The 18,146-nt window shown below is 40.4% G+C and overlaps 1 protein-coding gene across 1 annotated transcript; it reads right to left on the reverse strand.

Moving 5' to 3' along the window:
* On the reverse strand, positions 544–15,943 carry LOC110257910 (ubiquitin-like modifier-activating enzyme 1). The gene is made up of 25 exons (XM_021080917.1): positions 15,827–15,943; positions 15,645–15,703; positions 15,379–15,547; positions 15,156–15,290; positions 14,434–14,540; positions 13,837–13,927; positions 13,589–13,721; positions 10,930–11,027; positions 10,696–10,842; positions 10,354–10,530; positions 10,131–10,235; positions 9,962–10,042; positions 9,494–9,649; positions 7,705–7,870; positions 7,394–7,590; positions 5,675–5,739; positions 5,265–5,460; positions 4,514–4,588; positions 4,199–4,385; positions 2,193–2,281; positions 1,871–1,963; positions 1,551–1,742; positions 1,161–1,262; positions 961–1,061; positions 544–794 (listed from the first exon to the last, which is right to left on the reverse strand). Exons 1-25 carry the CDS (start codon positions 15,941–15,943, stop codon positions 659–661), a joined length of 3,174 nt encoding a protein of 1,057 aa, XP_020936576.1. The 3' UTR covers positions 544–658.

Genomic DNA, 18,146 nt, shown 5'->3' on the forward strand with positions numbered 1-18,146 from the left:
TTCTAATAGGCAAAACCCCTCAGTATCCATAGCCTAAAGACCTTCAAATTAAAAATACGCAGATCTGCAGCTCAGGCAGGTGGGGTATGGTAAAAAAAGGACTTTCATGCTCAGTGAGATAATTTCCTTAATAAGTACAAAATACATATTAAGGCCTTGGCACCTCAGTTCAACAGGTACAAAACATATTAGAACCTGAATCAGATTAAATAGTAGGGGGGAAGGGTGAATATGCACAATGTCCTACAGGTGTCTGAATTTCTGAGTATGGATGATGGGAAAAAAACAGTAAACATATGATTTACCAAAAGAGCTGGATTTAACTCACAACCTTTTTCTCATAACATTGGATTGGGCACAATTTCCAAGCTGCTGCAGTGGGGCTGAACCCTCTGGATTATCAACTGAATTTACAGAGCTGTCGTTTTTCCTAGAGACAACACAGTATGGACCCTTCCCAAAAGAATGATGTGCCACATCTTGATTAATATCTCTTTAATAAGAATTCCAAATTTAAACAGGAGAAGTCAGCAAGAGTAGAAAAAGAATTCTCAAAAAGAAGAAAAACTTATGTGTCTGACTGGGCTCAGGTCTGACACAACTATAAAGGAACTAGATATTGACTTGACTGGGAATGAGATAAAGGCAGGTAGAGGGGTCAGCGGATGGTGTATCGTACATAGGGAACCTCCACGTCCTCGCCACTCTCATCGTTGCAGCACAGCTCAAGCACAAGTGCTTGCACATGGTGGCCCAGCTTTCGCTTGGACACTCTCTTCACAATTTCTGACATCCTGGGATAAGGAGTAAGCAGTTCAGAGAAGTAGAAAGAAAGAGAGGAAAGTACTTAATGTGGGCAAATAAAGTAAGGGCAAAAATGACCATAAGTTACACTGCTAGAATCTGGCCCTTCCCACCCTAAATGGAACCTCTTTTCACCCACCCAATGGCACAACTCACGGCTGTTCCAACCGTTCCTTGAGCTTGCTTGCAGGCATGAAGAAGGAATAGAGCATGGATACACCTTGAGACAACATGGTGATCTCTAATTTGTACTCTGTCTGCACAGAGTGGAAAGGAGGAGAGGCAACATTGTCACTGGTATGATATTATTCGTCACTTGTTAGTGAAAGTGTTATTATGTGAAGAAGAGGTCTTACCTTAAAGTAGTCAAGGAACTGCTGGAGAGTCATCTCTTCACCATTAGGCTGCAGTCCCTGTACCTCAAAGCGATCCCACAAGGTCCACTCTTGGTTACAGTACTATGGATCAAAGAACAGGAGAATAAAATGGAGCTGACCCCAGACTGTTCTCTCCTTATAATTTCTCAAACATTCCCGTTACATTTCTACTTTGCACAAATTCAAACAATGAAATGGAATACACAAAAGGTATGGGTATACAATTACAGAAATCTTCACCCTTTATGATGAAAACTAAAGTAAGTTCTACAAAGATAAACCCATACTCAAAATACACACCCTATCCATACAAACAGCATCTCTCATTGATGGATAACACCAAAACTTTCTATACAAGTAAGCTCCCACCTGGTGACGAGGTGGGGCAAGAGGCTGAGAAAAGCTGAAAAATGGAAGAGCCAAGTTGATGAAGCTGTTCTTATAGGATTCAAGCTTTTGGTGTCCCTGTACCACCTTGTACAGTTCCAAACAAACAAGGCCAACTATGGCTGATGTGGTTGTGGCAATAGCTGGGATGATCTTCCCTGCAATCAGCTTGCTCTGTGAGATATAGGGTCATAAGCAGAGGTAGTTGTTAGTGAGATTCAGCATCTGTTGAAGGGATCAAAAGAGGGAGAATCAAACTTGAGACAAACTGCACTTCATGATTAGGTGTAGACTATCATTACCTTATGCCGGTCAGCAGCAGGGATGTTATAGTTTTCTGCACGGAGGTTGGATGCAGCCACAATGAAATCCATATGAAAGTTGCTGTCATCATCCTATTATGAATGGAGATGGATGAAGAACATTCGAGATAGGAAACAAATAAAAGGCTTCTTGGCTACTGGGGACTCAGTTGTATTCATCCCAATAACCTGCCAGTCCATCAAAGATAATGTGGTCATGTGGTAGGCCCATTATGGTAGGTCCCTTTAACTCCCACCAAAGCTTTGGATGGCTCAGCCCATACTCCTACAATGTTGATGCCTCTCCCCCACTTCCCAGCACCTTCTCAAAGTTGATGGGGTACATCTTGAACCCGGAGAGGTTCTCTGGGCTGGGCAGCATGGCTTTGAGCTCCTGAAGTTGACTATCATCTGCAGAAATGGAGGTAGTGCATGTTAGATCCCAGGCCAAGGTCTGAAAGGAAAGCAGGAGTCTGGAACTGGGCATACATTTTCATGCAGACAAAGGACTTTAAATAAGAAATCATGGAAAAGATTAAATGGTAGGGGGAAAAGCTGAGCAGAAAACACCGCAAAAGAGAAAAGGCAAACAGGTGTGTGGGACAAGAAAAGATATAGCTAGAGATACTGAGGGACATAGATAAAGACACTAAGAAAGGATGTAGGATGTAGATAGAAGCACTACTGATAACAGATGAGAGGGGAAAGCAACCCAATTTGTCTACTGATGGATAAACAAAGAAAATACGATCTATTAATTTAATGAAATATTAACCCTTAAACAGGAACAAAAACCTATGACTGGCAACACCATGAGTGGACCTGGAGGACATGCTTAGCTAGAGAAAGAAAGACATGTTCATGATTTCACTTACATAAAGTACCTTGAAGAATGAAAACCATAGAGACAGAAAATAAAATAGTGGCTTCCAGGGGCTAGGGGTAAGGTGATCTGGGGAGTTACTGTTTAACAGGTATACAGTTGAAATTTTGCAAGGTGAGAAAGTTCTAGAGATATGTTACTCAAGAATGTAGAAGTATTTAATACTACCGAACTGTATATTTTAAAAGGGCTAAGACAGGAAATTTTTGTTTGTCTTTACCATGATTTTTTTTTTAAAAAATGCAGAAGTTCCCATCGTGATGCAGTGGTTAATGAATGTGACTAGGAACCATGAGGTTGCAGGTTCAATCCCTGGCCTTGCTCAGTGGGTTAAGTATCCAGCATTGCTGTGAGCTGTGGTGTGGGTTACAGATGCGGCTCAGATCCCATGTGATGTGGCTGTGGCGTAAGCCAGTGGCTACAGCTCCGTTTAGACTCCTAGCCTGGGAACCTCCATATGCCATGGGTACGGCCCTAGAAAGGACAAAACAAACAAACAAAAAAACAACAAAAAAAGAAAAAAAGAATGTAGATGAGGATATATTGAAGAAGAAAAACATAGAGGGGAAAGGGTAACGACGGAGGAGATACAGGAGAAAACTGGAAAGATGGGGGAAAATGAGAGAGGAAGAGACACTGGGGGAAAACAAACAGACATGAAAGAAGAGACTAATATGAAATGTAATAAATACAAGAAAAATTGAAAAAGAAGAGTGGGGAAAGATGGTAGAATTTAATAATATATTGGAGAATAACATAAGACAAAAATCCCTGAAGGGGAGACTTCTAGGGAAATATATTAAGAGAAAATACACAAGAAAAAAGTAGTTATTTGGGAAGGGAAAGAAGGAAAATATATGAGAAGGGTATATGTATATAGAGCAAGAATTTGAAGGGTATATACAGAACATGAGATGGGACAGGGCAGACAGAGAGGGAATGGAATTGGGGGTCAGTTACAGAAACATGAGTAGGGATATCTTAAGAGAGAGAAAAGGTAAGACATATGGATGTTAATAATTGGGTAAAGATGTATACCAGAGGAAGGTGGGAATGTGGACGCGGAAATCTGTAAGATGAACCAGGGAAGAAATGAATCCAGACAGACAACTTGTAGATATTATAGCTATTTCTCCCCCACTGATGTTTTAAATGAGACAAACAGAGGAAAAGGGAATAAACAAGGTAACCACATATGCATAGAAAAGAGGGGAACAACTGGTCCTCTTGACAGAGAGTGAGAAGAAAAAAAATGGCAGTGCCTGAGAGAAACTGTCTCAACCAACTACCCTTAAATTGGAAAAAGTGAGAACCAAAGGACCATGTAGATAAACCTCAGGCCTGAGATCTCAGAGGAGAGCCAATGGCAAAACACCAGTGCAGAGGCTTGGACAGATGGGGTTAATTGGATGGTGGCTCTAGGCCAATCTGCTAAGGACCCTCACCAACAGAAGAACTGGTCTGCAGCTCCTGGTCAGAAATATGGATCTTGATGCCAGACTTGGGTGTGAACTCAGGGATCTGCATAGACTGAATGAGTATGACAACAGCAGCTCGGTCCCGAGAGCCTATCAGCCCATAGGTCTGGGCAAAGAGGTTGGCAGCAGCTATCACATAGTCCAGATGCAGGGGCTAAGAGAAGGCAAGGTATGGAGGGCCAAGTACATCAATACTCACTCATCTATGAAGTCTCAGTCTCCTTCCTCCCCATCCACCCACCTTGTATCCAACCCTAGGAAATCTTAGATAAACAGACTTACATTGTTGATATCAAAAATGAGTGGGTGTGGACAACGTTTAGGTCCAGACCAAAAAAGGGCTCCTGAGCTTGTAAGCTAAAAAAAAAAAAACAGAAAGATGTCTAATGAATGGGACCTGAGAGAAGAAGTCTCTCTGGTAACTATAACTAATCATTTCAGGCCTGTAAGCCCCAAATCAGTATCCCTGGGCATTCACTCTGTGCCAGACATAGGGCTCTTTATGAAACTCTTATGGATTGCCAAGCACTGTACTACCATAAATAATTTACAAATTTAATAAATATCAACTAATACTCACAAGACTTTCATGAAATTAGATCATTATTATCCCTACTTCCTTAAGTGAGGAAAATGAGGATACTCAGATGCAGAGAGGAAATACATGACTTAACCCAAGAGCAAATATAGCTGGGACTTGAACCCAACTAGATCCTGTGCTCTTAACTTCCAAATTTCTCATCTACAATCTCTGTAGCCCTGACTTGGGTGTGACTTAAGCTATGTGTAAGGGAAAGACATATCAAGTACCTTGCTTAAGGGAACAGGGATGGCAGAGCAGGGTGAGGGAAGTGGGCATTGAGAAGAACAGGTAATTGACTTCAAAAACCACTTGCTTGATCATTTTATGAAAACTCCAGGCTTGGTGTGCTTTCTACAGTGGGACTACATGCCATGAACCATGTGAAGAGCCTGTAACCAACCATTTCCAATAAACCTACTTTGACAAATGGACCCAACAAGAGCATAATACCTGATTAGGAGGAAAGTTGTGCAGCAACTGTCTGATGTTGTTATTGTACTGGGTATGCCAGTGTTGGTAAGCCCAGGCCACACAGTCAGCCCAGGTCTGTGGCCGCTGTAGCACCAGACTGCGCTGCACAGCCTCCAGCACTTCGAGGGGTTGTGTGCCTGCTAGGTGCAGTGTTCTCTCTACAAATTTGGAGTCTCTATCAAGAATGAGAAGGGGTACAAAAGGAGAATTACATGGTAATCCCAAGAGAGAGCCTAACCACGTGGAAAGCCAGTCCTGACTCTCAAAGGTGTAAGGCCCAAGCAATCATTAACTTACTCAAAAACTGGGCCAGGTCCTAAGTGTTACAATGGTTAGAAAATGCTTTTACTGACAGGCAGGGGATACGGCACTTTGGAAACATTACTCACATGAGGTATTGGTTAACATTTTCTGCTGGCTGTTTGAAGAGACCTTCAAATTCATCTCGAGCCCACTGTAAACACAGCAAATAGACATCACATGGGGTATGAGAGACAAGATGGGTTTCCATAGTTTTCAGACCACCAGTGAATAAGACAAATAGGAAGAAAATAGTTACTGTAGCTCTTACATAGGAAAGAATCTCTTGAAATTCAGCTCCTCAAACTTCACAAGCATCCATCACCTTACTTAAATACCAGTGATCTTGCTGTGGGCAGAGGTTACTACACAAGTGTATATTCATGGAAAATTTATCCCCAAGAAGTACACTTTACCGTAAGTATGTCATGCCTCAATAAAAAAGTAAAAACTTCATACCAAGAAAAAAACAGGAATGACCTTTACACAGACTCTGGAGACTGGGAAGAAGACAAAATAGACATTTTGCCTTCTGAAAATGATGAAGTCAATAAATGTGGCCAATCACAAAGTGATCTGGAACATTTTCATGCTGGAAATCCAAGTTCAAATGCCACTTGTGTGAGTTCATCTTTACCTCTGATTCCTCATTTCAAAAACATACACGTACAACTGACATATACATTTCATGAATTTAGTAAGAAAGAATAAGCATGTGTATGTATTAAAAGCTTACTGTGAATATGATAAGAACAAATTAAGTGATAAACACTTCACAAAAGCCCTGTGAAACTACTGTCCTTCTCATTTTTCTTGTAAGAAATGTGAAGCATGAAAAGGTTAAGTGCAACAGTCACATGGTGTATTCATTTTGAATACTTTATTGGCCTTTGTATGTTTGGTAGAAAGTAAAAGACTAATAAAAACATAATGTAATTGGGGTTTTAATATGTAAATATATATATACACACACACATATATACATAAGTATATATTCATATGTGTATATATATGTATGTATATATAAATTAATACACAAACACATCTCTCCCTCTGAATCTTTCAATATATACATATGAAAACACATATACACACATAAACATGGGAGGTGTGCTCAGTGAGAGATAGATACTTATGCTGAGGTCACAAATACAAGCTCATTCATTCTGAAAAGAAAAGTGACACACTGCAGGTATCTTCTCATTTTCTATCTCCATACCTACCAAAGAGTGCATTGAGAATAATTTTGAAAAAACAGTGGCTATTATTGGACAGAAAGAGAATGGATTTAGGCTTATGTTCTGAGTACCAGTTAATGGTGTGCTTTTAATGCATCAATCTAGATGAAAGGTATGGTATTCCGTATGTGTATTACATAAACAGAATTATCCCAACAGACCAACTATTAAATATATTTTTTGGCAATAACTAGAAAAATTAGTCCTAAATATGGGCCTACCATTACAGGCATTTAAGTAACTTGCAGAGATTATATTAAGATGTTAATTTTGTTTGGCAAGAGAATAGTGTCCTCTATATAAAGAAAAACATCTCATCTTCTAGCTAAATACTTCTTAGGTAAAATATTTAAATATTTCAAAAAGTAGTTCTGTGTTTCCGAAATGAAAATTTTCAAAGTTAAAAAAGAAATGAATCACTTTGAAATGCTTAAGCTGCTAGGTTTGAGTGAGTAAAGGAATTTTTGAAGAGCTTACAATAACACTGAAGTTCGTACCACTTGGTAGCTGACACACTCACTGACCAGGTATCTGTCTACTCTACCTCTTTGTCCCCACAAAGCTAATCACCTGCAAGGTGTGCTCAATGGAATTGGGAAAGTTCTTCAGAGTGCAGATAGGGATGGACTTCTCAGGAGGGTCCTGGCTGGAGCTGTATGATTCCGTCAGGAAGGGGATAACCACTTGAACATTACCCTTGGTACCTAGTGTGCCTGACTCCAGCAGTGGCTTACGATAGTACACACAGCGGCGGTCCATGTACATTCCTGTGGGAAGGTGGCAGCAGGTGAAGAAAAGTAACAGAGTAGGATAAGCTAAGACAAACACCTCAAAACACACAGATAACTCCACCCTCATTCTCATCCACCCACAAAACTCACGGGCATCCACACTGTCCAGAGCATTGGTCACACCATCTAGGTTTTGGAAGAAGTCATCATCATAAACATGCTCTGTGTCAGGGCCCACACGATTCTGATGGCTCATCACTCGAATGTGCGGATTTATCAGGCTCACAGCTGCAGCAGCTGTATCAGACTTCAATTTCTGAAAAGGAACAAAAGAACAGAACTGTTATTCATATACTCACCCAACAAAACTTGACAGAGCTGTTCTGAGAATTGATTTATAATATAATGCTGGGAAAGACTTAGGCCCTTAGGTTCAGGAGGCTCTATGGTCTATGGAAAATTCTACAAGCTTGGGTTGTGACAAACAGGGTTGGGGGAGAGTATAAAAGGAAAAATGGATCCATTCTTTTGTCTACCAACACGCACATTTTTTTTTTCCGTTAACAACAGAGTTGGAGTATATTCACCCAAATAACCAAGGTCCTTCGGTTTATAAAAACAAATAGGGCCATCTGAAACTGCATGTGAGATTATATTTCTCATCTGCTTCCAACCGCTATTGGTCCCTTTAACTTCTACAACTTTTTTCCTTACTATGGTCTGTCTGTTTCTTAACACCGCCAGGCAAAACCGCAATGTCAAAGTTTTTCTTTTTTTTTTTTTTTAACCTTCTAATGTCTTGACCATATACTTTGCTACTGTATTTATTGTTTTCTGTAGCAATTCTCAAAAAATCTATGGTCTTTAAGTTTTTTATGCGACGTACAGCTATCAACATTTCCTATATCAGATATTTTAACAGAAAACTGAAAAATGTTACTAGTCTAATTAAAAATTGAATAATTTCATTACCTGGTACAAAGATTATGAAAAAAAAAAACCCAGCATAAAAACGCTGATGACAAGACTCAAATTGTATTTACATTTTTTTTTCCCCTTTTAGGGCCATACCTATGGCATATGAAGTTCCCAGGTGAGGGGATGAATCACAGCTGCAGGTTCCAGCTATGCCATATCCATGGCAACATGAGCTGCATCTTCAAGCTATGCCATAGTGTGTGGTAATGCCAGATCCTTAGCCCACTTAGAGGTGACAAGGATTGAATGTGTCTTATCATGGACACTATGTTGTGTTCTTAACACACTGAGCCACAGCAGAACTCCATATTTACATTTTTTTAAATCTGTTTAGTATCTTAGAAAGACAACTGAATTTTCATTATCTACTGATAATCTATAAGTTTTGCTGGAAAGCCATAAGGGATATTCAGTCTTACTAAAAAATATTTTAATAACATTAAACAGTGGGATGTTGATATTTTTAAAAAAATACATGAATAGGTGACAAGTGATAGTGCTTTAGTTTCAAGGTGAAATACTAAATACATCAATATCCACAAATTTTCTCTGCATTTTAATGGACTCCTAGTTACTGCACAATTCTATATTATCATGCGTTGGTCTAGTCATTTGGAACACACTATACTAACAAAAAAAAATCTCATTGACCTTTTACAGAAGACTTCTCCTATAAATCCTTCTATAACCTAGTTTACATATTCCCACATTAGCAGTAATCAAAATCCAAGGGAGAAGAAGATGAAGGAAGGTGTAAATGACAAAGGAAAAATGTAATAACTACTCAATAAACACCTGCTAAAAAAAATACTGAACAGTAGCAAAAAGAAACAAAGGAAGAGTTTAAGGAAACATAGATAAACAAAAAAGACCTAAATCAGTAAGACTGACAACAACAAAAAAAGACAGGAGAGAAGGGAGAAAAAGAAGCTTACCTACCTACCATGTCCATTCTACTCACTGTGACATCCCAAGGCCGGAAGAGAAACTGTCTGTTCAGATTGGATTTCTCAATGGTGTCCATATCTGTAACGATGACTGCCCCGCCCTCCCCACAGCCAAGCCCAATCATGGCAAAGTTCTTGAGCAGCTCACAGCCAATGGCCCCTGCACCCACCTGGGAGACAGTTATGAAGAGACAGAGAGAATGGTCAGGGTAACTTAGGTAACAAAGCCATGTATCAGTCCTCATTCCCCCTGAAAACAGTGAGCAACAGTATATAGCACTTCATATTCAGGTCCCAGAGCCATAAAAATCCATGGTAATGTAAGCAAAGACACAACACCAGGAAATCAAAGACACACCAGGTATGAAGAAATGCAAAGGGATGAGATAAGGGTATAAACAAACATTCTGGAGGTGACTCCAAAAGAAGTGGCCAGAGATTGGGGGAGATAAAAGTAGCTTTTGCCTAATAGGATTTCTCACCAAGAAGTATCTCTGTTTGCCCAGCTTCTCTTGCAGGACCGAGCCAAACACAGCTACCTGCCCATCATATCGGTTCTGGCACTGAGTCATGTGAAGGGAGACGGGTCAGAGAAAAGTTGCCTTACAGAGACCCAGAATAATGCCTTCCCCTGGGGCCCCAATAACATACTGGAAGGCATTTGTCCTCTGTAAGGGCTTCTTTGTCCTCAGGGAGACACTCAAGAGCATCAAAGTACAGCCACTGCATAATAGGCATAAATTTTCCAGAGCAGGCCTGAAGAGGGGGTTTGAAACAGGAAGTGATCACTGGTTAATGAGAACCTAACAGCAAGTGGTTGAGTCAGGAAAGCACTTAGCACACACAGGCACAGCCCTTCTACTCCAACACTCACCTTCATAACCTCCTGTGCAGCCAGGCCCCCAATAAAGGCATTCAGGGGTGCCAGATCCCCAGCAGATACATGTGCCAGCTTCCGAATGAGGTTTTCATCCAGACTGTGCTGCTGCACTGTTGGCGTGGCTTGAGCATTCACAGCTTGTGCTATGGTCACCAGTTCTGTTGCATCCTCCTGGAAGGACAACAAACAAACAAAACACAAAACAACAAACAAACAAACAAAACACAAAATACAATCAGGCTGCTGTGGAGGAAAGGAAAAGGTAGAATAAGTAGGAAAGGGACAAAGTGAAACCTTGATCCAAGGACCCTGGCTGGCTTCCCCACCCCCATCTACCTCATTGTGGGACCGAGGGGACCGGCCATACTGAGCACAGAACTGATGCAGGGCCTGGAAGCCAATGTGCAGTTGAGCAGGGTGAGAATACTTGGCAAAATCTGTTATCACAAAGTCTGGCTCTGCCAGTGAAGCAAGCAAGGATTTCTGTGGAGAACAGCATATTAGAATCAGGTAAGTGAAAAACCTAGAAATGCCAGAAACCCCACAGACCACCCTACCACACATACTCACAAAGGTGATCTTCTTAGTTACTTTGACCTGAGTGACAATGCCTCCTCGGATGTACTCAGAGAAGTTGGAAGTATCACAGATACTAAATGTGTAGGGACCTGGGCGATGAAAAGCATGAAGGGCTATCTGTTACTGCATGCTCTTCCAAGATGAACAGCACTATCAAAACAAGAAGCCATACCAACCGAACTCACACTATAAAGATGTCTGTATCAAGCTCTGTCAAAAATCAGAAACCAGGAGTACTTGCTCACTGGTAATGAAACTGACCAAGTATCTTTGAGGATGTGGGTTCAATCCCTGGTCTTTCTCAGTGGGTTAAGTATCCAGCATTGCCAAGACCTGTGGTATAGGTTGCAGACACAGCTCAGATCCCATGTTGTTGTGGCTGTGATATACGCCAGCAGCTACAGCTCTGATTTGACCCCTAGCCTGGGAACTTTCATATGTCACAGGTGCAGCCCTAAAAAGGGAAAAAAATTAGAAACCATTATCCCTTCTACTGTAGACACAGTTCAGACAGCACACAGACCCTATGTGCAGGGCACAGGTATCCTATGCCTGAATGCCACTCTGGATAAAACAGAAGTAAGCCTTGAGGTGTCCAATATTAAGTAGACAATTTACCTACAGCAAATTTCAAAAATATTAAAAGAACACAAAAACCCACCTCCAAAAGGTAACATCCACAATTATTTCACACTCATCAAAAATTACCAGACTATAGATCTGCGGCTTCAGTTCTCATCAAATCGGTAAATTGTTGACCATTTTTTGACCAAACTTTTATCGAGACTCATTATATTAGGGTACCTGTATTTTTCACTTTGTAGTACTTTGTATCTCTTTTATAGCTTCCTTGTCATTTCTTAAAATACTCGTGATTTTTGAGAGGTTCTTTGAAATACAGAACATATTTATAATGGTTGTTTTAACGTTCTTGTCTAACTTTATACAGTAATGTGCTTAAAAAATTAACACTATAAGAAAAAATTAGTAAATCTGACAAAGTGGAAGAAACTATCTTGCAATACAATAAAGAGGGTGAAAAAAGACAAAATGTCAAAGATCACCAATAACTTCTTAAAGTCAGGTGAGTTAATTACATTTTTACTTAGTTTTGATTTAAAGGGAGAATATAAGTCTGATTAAACAGGGAAAGGCCAAAGTAAAAATAAAAAAAAAAACTGCTGGCAATTGTAAAGAGTGCAATTAAAGAGAGAGGTAAAAGAGAGAGAAAGCGTGTGTAAGAGAATCTATACAAATACAAGCTAGCTATACAGAAGCATTTTGGGGGGGAGGAAAAGAAAGAGATAAAAAATGAAATTACCATCTAATCTGTATTAACTGTGCATGCATTCTAGTAGGCTCAATAATCTGTGCTTGCAGAACAATTTTAAATACTCTAACCATACTAAAATATTTAATAACATGCTTGAAGGATTCCAAACTCAAAATGTTATTAAACAAGTCACCCATAATTCCACTCTTAATACTGCTATGCCATAAATATATCTCACAATGGCTATAAACATATCTGTATCTATCAGGGGATCACCCTTCAATTATTTGCTGATATGTTTGGTTTGTTATTTATTGCCCATACACTGTTTTTAAATAGTTGCAAGGTAAACACTTTCATTTGCAGGGGGAAAATAATGCTATACATTAAAAAAAGATTAAAAAACATCAAATAGCTTAACATTTATGTAACTGGAGTTCTGGAAAGAGACAATGGGGTGGAAGTTGCTGAGAAAGTAATAGTTTGGAAAAAACAAAAACAAAAACAAAAAACGATGGCCAGTAATTTTCCAGATTCGAAACTATAAACCCATAGGTAAGATAAATTCAAAAACAAAAGAAACAGATAAAATAATATTAAAGCATATAATAATCGCATTGCTTAAGATAAGTGATACAAAAAATAAGCACATCATATTCAAAAGAATAATGATAAGACTACAGTAAACTTCCTGTGGGAATAATGCAAGACCACAGGGCAACATCTTTAAAGCAATGAAATCTAGAATTCTATGCTCTGCAAAAATGTTATTAAGAAACAGAGAAAATATTTCAATCACTAAATTTTAATTTCCATCACTAAAAAGCCAGAAGTATCACCACTACCAGACCCCCTGCCACAGTCTATGACAAAGGCTTTCTCTGGTATCAGATGGAAATCTAGATCTGGAGAAGAGAACATTGGAAACAGCAATATGTGGGAAAAATAAAGTTTCTTATTCTTTACATCTCTTTAAAAATATAACTTTCAAAACCAAAATAAGAGATTAAGAAGCTTACGGCACACATAAAGTATAGCAAATGATGAACTAGACAGTGGAAATATTTCCTTGTAACTGCTTTTTCAATATGTACAGTGATGAAGTCTTAAAGACTATACTATACATTCTAAAACAAAAAGCTAAAAAAAAAATAGGGTCAAGGAGCCAAAGAAGAAATGAACTCAAACACTAGTGGTATAAACCTCATCTACTTCAGTTCACATTTCTTTACTAAGGCTACCTGAACACACCTTTCTTAAGCTCCAGTTCATTTTTCAGGGAGGCCTCTCCTCTTGGCCTTTGGTACAATTCAGACTATAAAAACAATTCTCTCTTTGCTCTAAACAACTCTTTTCTTGCCCCTACTTTTGGCATACCTAAGACTTTGATCTCTATGGGGTGGATGCTGTTGAGCTCACTCATGCCCTGAACTTCTGTGAAGGAGACGAAGTCACCACTCTCAAACCCATGTCGGGCCTCATCCAGGCAAGTGACAACACCAGGGTTATCCTGGTTAGAAAAGAAATAAAGAAAATCTCATAGATATGATCAAGGTAACAAGAGCACAGAGGAAGCCTATGGCTACTCACAGGCCTGCCAGAACCCCTGGGGCCAGTCTCCTTACCTTGGTAACCATAGAAATCATAGCACTGAGAGGCTGTTCCCCATTGGCATCTGTGAGAATCATTTCCTCTCCAAAGTCACAAAACAGCTGCCTATAGAAGACAACACAACTGGTATGCGAACCCCTCACATACAGGTACTCCATATGCCCTTTATGGTGTAGTGAATACTTTTTAAGCAGTGATCACTGTTGGCAATAAGACAGGAGTCACGGAGTTCCCGTCGTGGCGCAGTGGTTAAGGAATCCGACTAGGAACCATGAGGTTGCGGTTCGGTCCCTGCCCTTGCTCAGTGGGTTAACGATTCTGCGTTGCCGTGAGCTGTGGTGTAGGTTGCAGACGCAGCTCGGATCCCGCGTTGCTGTGGCTCTGGCATAGGCCGGCGGCTTATGGCTCCGATTCGACCCCTGGCCTGGGAACCTCCATATGCCACAGGAGCGGCCCAAGAAATAGCAAAAAGACAAAAAAAAAAAAAAGACAGGAGTCACACCACACAGAGAGAGATAAACATGAAAAATTGAAAACCTAGCTGGCTGAGAATAGTAAAAGGGCAGTGGGCTTGGAAAGGACTGGGAATAAAGGGAGAGGAAAGCACTTACCCAAAGAGACCCCGAGTGTCTGCTACCACCAGCTTGATCCCATGGGTATGACAGAATTCACCCACCTGCAGCTGGTCCTCCAAAGGAGAGTTGGTGAGGACAACAACCTATAACAGGAAGGAAGCTTATGCAAGGGGAGTGGCACTGGGGTGAAGAGAAGTGAGACAATAAAGGAGAATGGTAGACTGGGGATTAATAGAATGTGAGCACTCAAGCTAACGGGTTTAGGCATTTTCTACGAGTATTTATAAAGTATCTATCCAAGGAGCTGAAACTTGATTGAAGAGAAGTATGACTCTTCAGAGTAGACAAAAAAAATACTAGGACGACAGAATTTGAAGACCAACTAATTCACTTATTTGACAACCTGCTTACAACCCTGAATACCCTGTGTGACAAAAAAAGTCATTGTCTATCCCTAGTAAAAGTCTGGATTTATGTTCAAATCTTACATCCATATGCTGCAAATTTCTCTCTCACACACAAAAAAACAGAAAACAAACCCCACTAAGCAATAATTTGTAGGAACCTTTTCATCCCCTTCCTTTTTCATCCCCTTCCTTTTTCATCAGGATAAGTTTCTACTACTACATCAGTAGTTCCAGTACCCTCTAGGAACAGCATCACCCATATGGCTGGTCTATTAAATAAATACTGAAAAAGCAAGCCAGAAAAAAGATATGAAAAAATAATGTAGAAGAAAGGTTGATGTTGAAAGGTACCTGAAAACCAGCAAGGAACTCATCAACAAGGGCCCCAGTGTAGGTGCTGACAGGCACATAGCTGTTGAGTTCAGCAAGTCGGGGCTGTGATACCTCAGCCCGGTTTTTACCAATGTCCTCTTCCCGCAAGTAGAACTACAAGAGAGTATAGGAAGGAAAGAACTGAAGTAAGCGCAGAGACCAAAGAAGCCAGTGCCTCGGGAAGGGAATCAGAAAGAGGTACCTGCGAGGAGAGGTCAGCCCACTGGGCCGTACCCTGGTCATGCAGGGTGACAGCTTTGACCCCACCAAGGATGATATTCTTGGCAATTTCTACACCTAGTCCCCGAAGGCCTGACACCAGTACACTGGATGTCTGCAGATACTTCATAGCCTCATGGCCCAGGACATACCTGTCAGATTTGAAGGAGACTCAGTGTCAGAGTCTCTACAAAACTACCTTTTTGTGCTCCCCTCCTACCTTACATCCCCAGGCTTAGTCTCACTTACAGCTGCCGGGAATAAAGACCTTCATCTATGTCTGTTTCACTGACTTTTTTAGGCATTTTCTAGGAATGGAAGAAAAAAAGATTTCAAGAAGAGAGCAGGAAAGGAGCTTAAATAACAGAAGTTATTTTCCCAGCAACGACAGCAGCATCCCACCAGTTCCAATATTGGGAAAAGACACTCACATTGCTTGATTCTGATGGGACTTTAAACATTATAGAAGAAGCAGGGGAGCAGTTAGAACTTGGTTTTGGATCAGGCCCAGACATGCAACATTTCTTCGATAGTGGCAAGCTGGACATCTTTAGAAAAACGGTGAGAGCTGAGCCAGTTGTGGGTAAGCTTTTCTTTTTGTTAGTGTTAACTGTGGTGGAGCAAAAGACTCAAGTACTAATTTCCTCATTTCAAAGAGGAGAAAAATTAAGATATGCTAGGTAACATAGCAATTATAAGAGGAGGAAAGAGGAGGCTGAGCTCAGACAGCTATGAGGTATGATGTGAAGTAGCATGATCTTAAAAGAAATGAGGACATCTGCAGGATTTTGTAAACACAGGTACAGCCCCAGGTGAGAATGTAAATGTGAGTCTCTTATAGGGGTGTTTAGGACCAAAATCTGATAGGGTCTATCAGGGTAGATGTAATGAAGGGGGAATGAAAGGATGTCTAATGGATTATTTGTCCAACAAATTTCTTTCTGGTGTCTTGTCCCATGGGATATTATGATGGAAGACATCTGGTGTTATCTGAAAAGAAAAAGAGTTCTTGGATCTTGAAAAAAAAAAAAAGGTGTGTTTTATAAAATTGGCTTAGTAGTAAAGGTACTAATAGATTTAGATGCATTTGTGACAAAAGGATGCTAGAATGGAGTTCGGAAAGATGGCACAATTAAGTAAAAATTCTGGGTTTAGTGACATTTGTTGAAGGTTATGTGGAAAACAAGGTCTTTAAGAGGAAGGAGTGAAAATCTCTAAAGGCAAATAGCAAACAAACAAACAAAAAAACTGAATATAAATACTGGGTCCTGAGTGTTATCTGAGGAATGAGGCTGTGAGCCAAGGGTCTCTACGTCTTCCATACAGTCCTGTTCTTTTTTCTTAAGTTTGAAAAGTAAGTAGGAGGAGAAAACCAGGGAGGGAAGTGATGCCTGAATAAAGACATTTAGACAAAGTTGTCTTTTAGGGAAGCGAAGGCTAAAGAGATTAGGCTCTGGTTTCGCTTGAAGCTGCGAGGATAATTTTAGCTGAAGTTCTTCAGCAGCATACACTGATTAGGAATTATGAATACAGTGATATGTGAGGAAATAAGATTTCTGGATAGGTATGTTGCACCTGAGATTTTAAAACGAGTAAGTGGGCCTGCGGAGACCCAAAGTTAGGAAAAAAGGGAAATGTAAACCATTACAGCCCCACCCCCACCCCGACCCGCCCTTCCAACAGCACTTTTGCTCCGTTTAGATCCATCCAAGACTTCCTTAAAACTCTGCCCTGAGCGAATGCCAAGAAAAGCCGTTTGTTACCAACGCCGATTTGTCCGAGTGGCTCCACCCCCACCTGCTCGTAGAGCTGAAGTCAAGGCCCACAACCGTCGTCTCCTTCAAGCCAATTAGCAAGTGAAAGTTGCAGAAGCCGCAGCCTTACAGCTTTCCTGGGTGTCCCTTTCACGGACTGCGCTTCCTCTACCTCAACCGCAGAGGTAAGATGGCGTCTCCTGAAACGGAAACCCAAACAGTTAGGTTTGCTCCTTGGTGGTCGTGTCCACCCACTAGCGGATCACGTATGACGTCATCAGTCATTTTGTGACTCTTTATCTCTGCTGCTGGCAGCAGCCGGGAAACCCCATCTGGTGGCTGCGTTCGGTAATGAGGGTGTAAGCTGGTGTAACATTTTATTTATCACTGAATGACTCGCAGGGAGGACAGCACGTGGTAGAAATTGAAGTATTTTTGTCTTCATGGCATTTTGTTTTAGCGCCTGAGTTGAACTTCTTTCTTAAACACATCTCCAGTACATGGATATGAAGCAAAAGAGGAGCTAACGTTTGCCACAACTGCTAATGATTTTTTTTTTTTTTCCTAAGAGCACATTCTTTAATAATTTAAAATTTCGATTCGGCCACCTGGACCGGCTGATTTCCGTTCTTCACATTTGAACTAAAAAGAGAACAATGAACCAATGCATCTTCTAAACAGCTGTAATAACACTAGCCATCTTGTTTTGTCAATGTGATAATAAATTGAAATATTTGTTTTACAGAAACACAACAAAATGACAAATCACTACCACGTAAAACTTTAAAACGATGCTTGTGTCGTTTTAGCCACTCAGCCACTCTGTGTGTTTTGATTGGGGCATTCAGTCCATTGCCATTTAAGGTGATAATTGATAGATGATTATTTATTGCCATTTGAACCTCGTGTTCCAGTTGATTCTATGATTCTCCATTCTTTCTTTTTTTGGTTGGATGGTCTCTGGTTATTGTCTGTTTGAGTGTTTTTTTTTTTTTTT

The sequence above is a fragment of the Sus scrofa genome, chromosome Y (assembly GCF_000003025.6).
Source record: "Sus scrofa isolate TJ Tabasco breed Duroc chromosome Y, Sscrofa11.1, whole genome shotgun sequence".
NCBI lineage: Eukaryota > Metazoa > Chordata > Mammalia > Artiodactyla > Suidae > Sus > Sus scrofa.

Excerpts from the sequence above, each read along its gene's own strand:
- LOC110257910 (XM_021080917.1), bottom strand. The coding sequence starts at position 15,943 with ATGTCCAGCTTGCCACTATCGAAGAAATGTTGCATGTCTGGGCCTGAT. Across the intron at positions 10,843-10,929 it reads TAACTAAGAAGATCACCTTT|AAATCCTTGCTTGCTTCACT; the intron begins GTGAGTATGTGT and ends TGTTCTCCACAG. Across the intron at positions 1,062-1,160 it reads AGTTCCTTGACTACTTTAAG|ACAGAGTACAAATTAGAGAT; the intron begins GTAAGACCTCTT and ends CACTCTGTGCAG.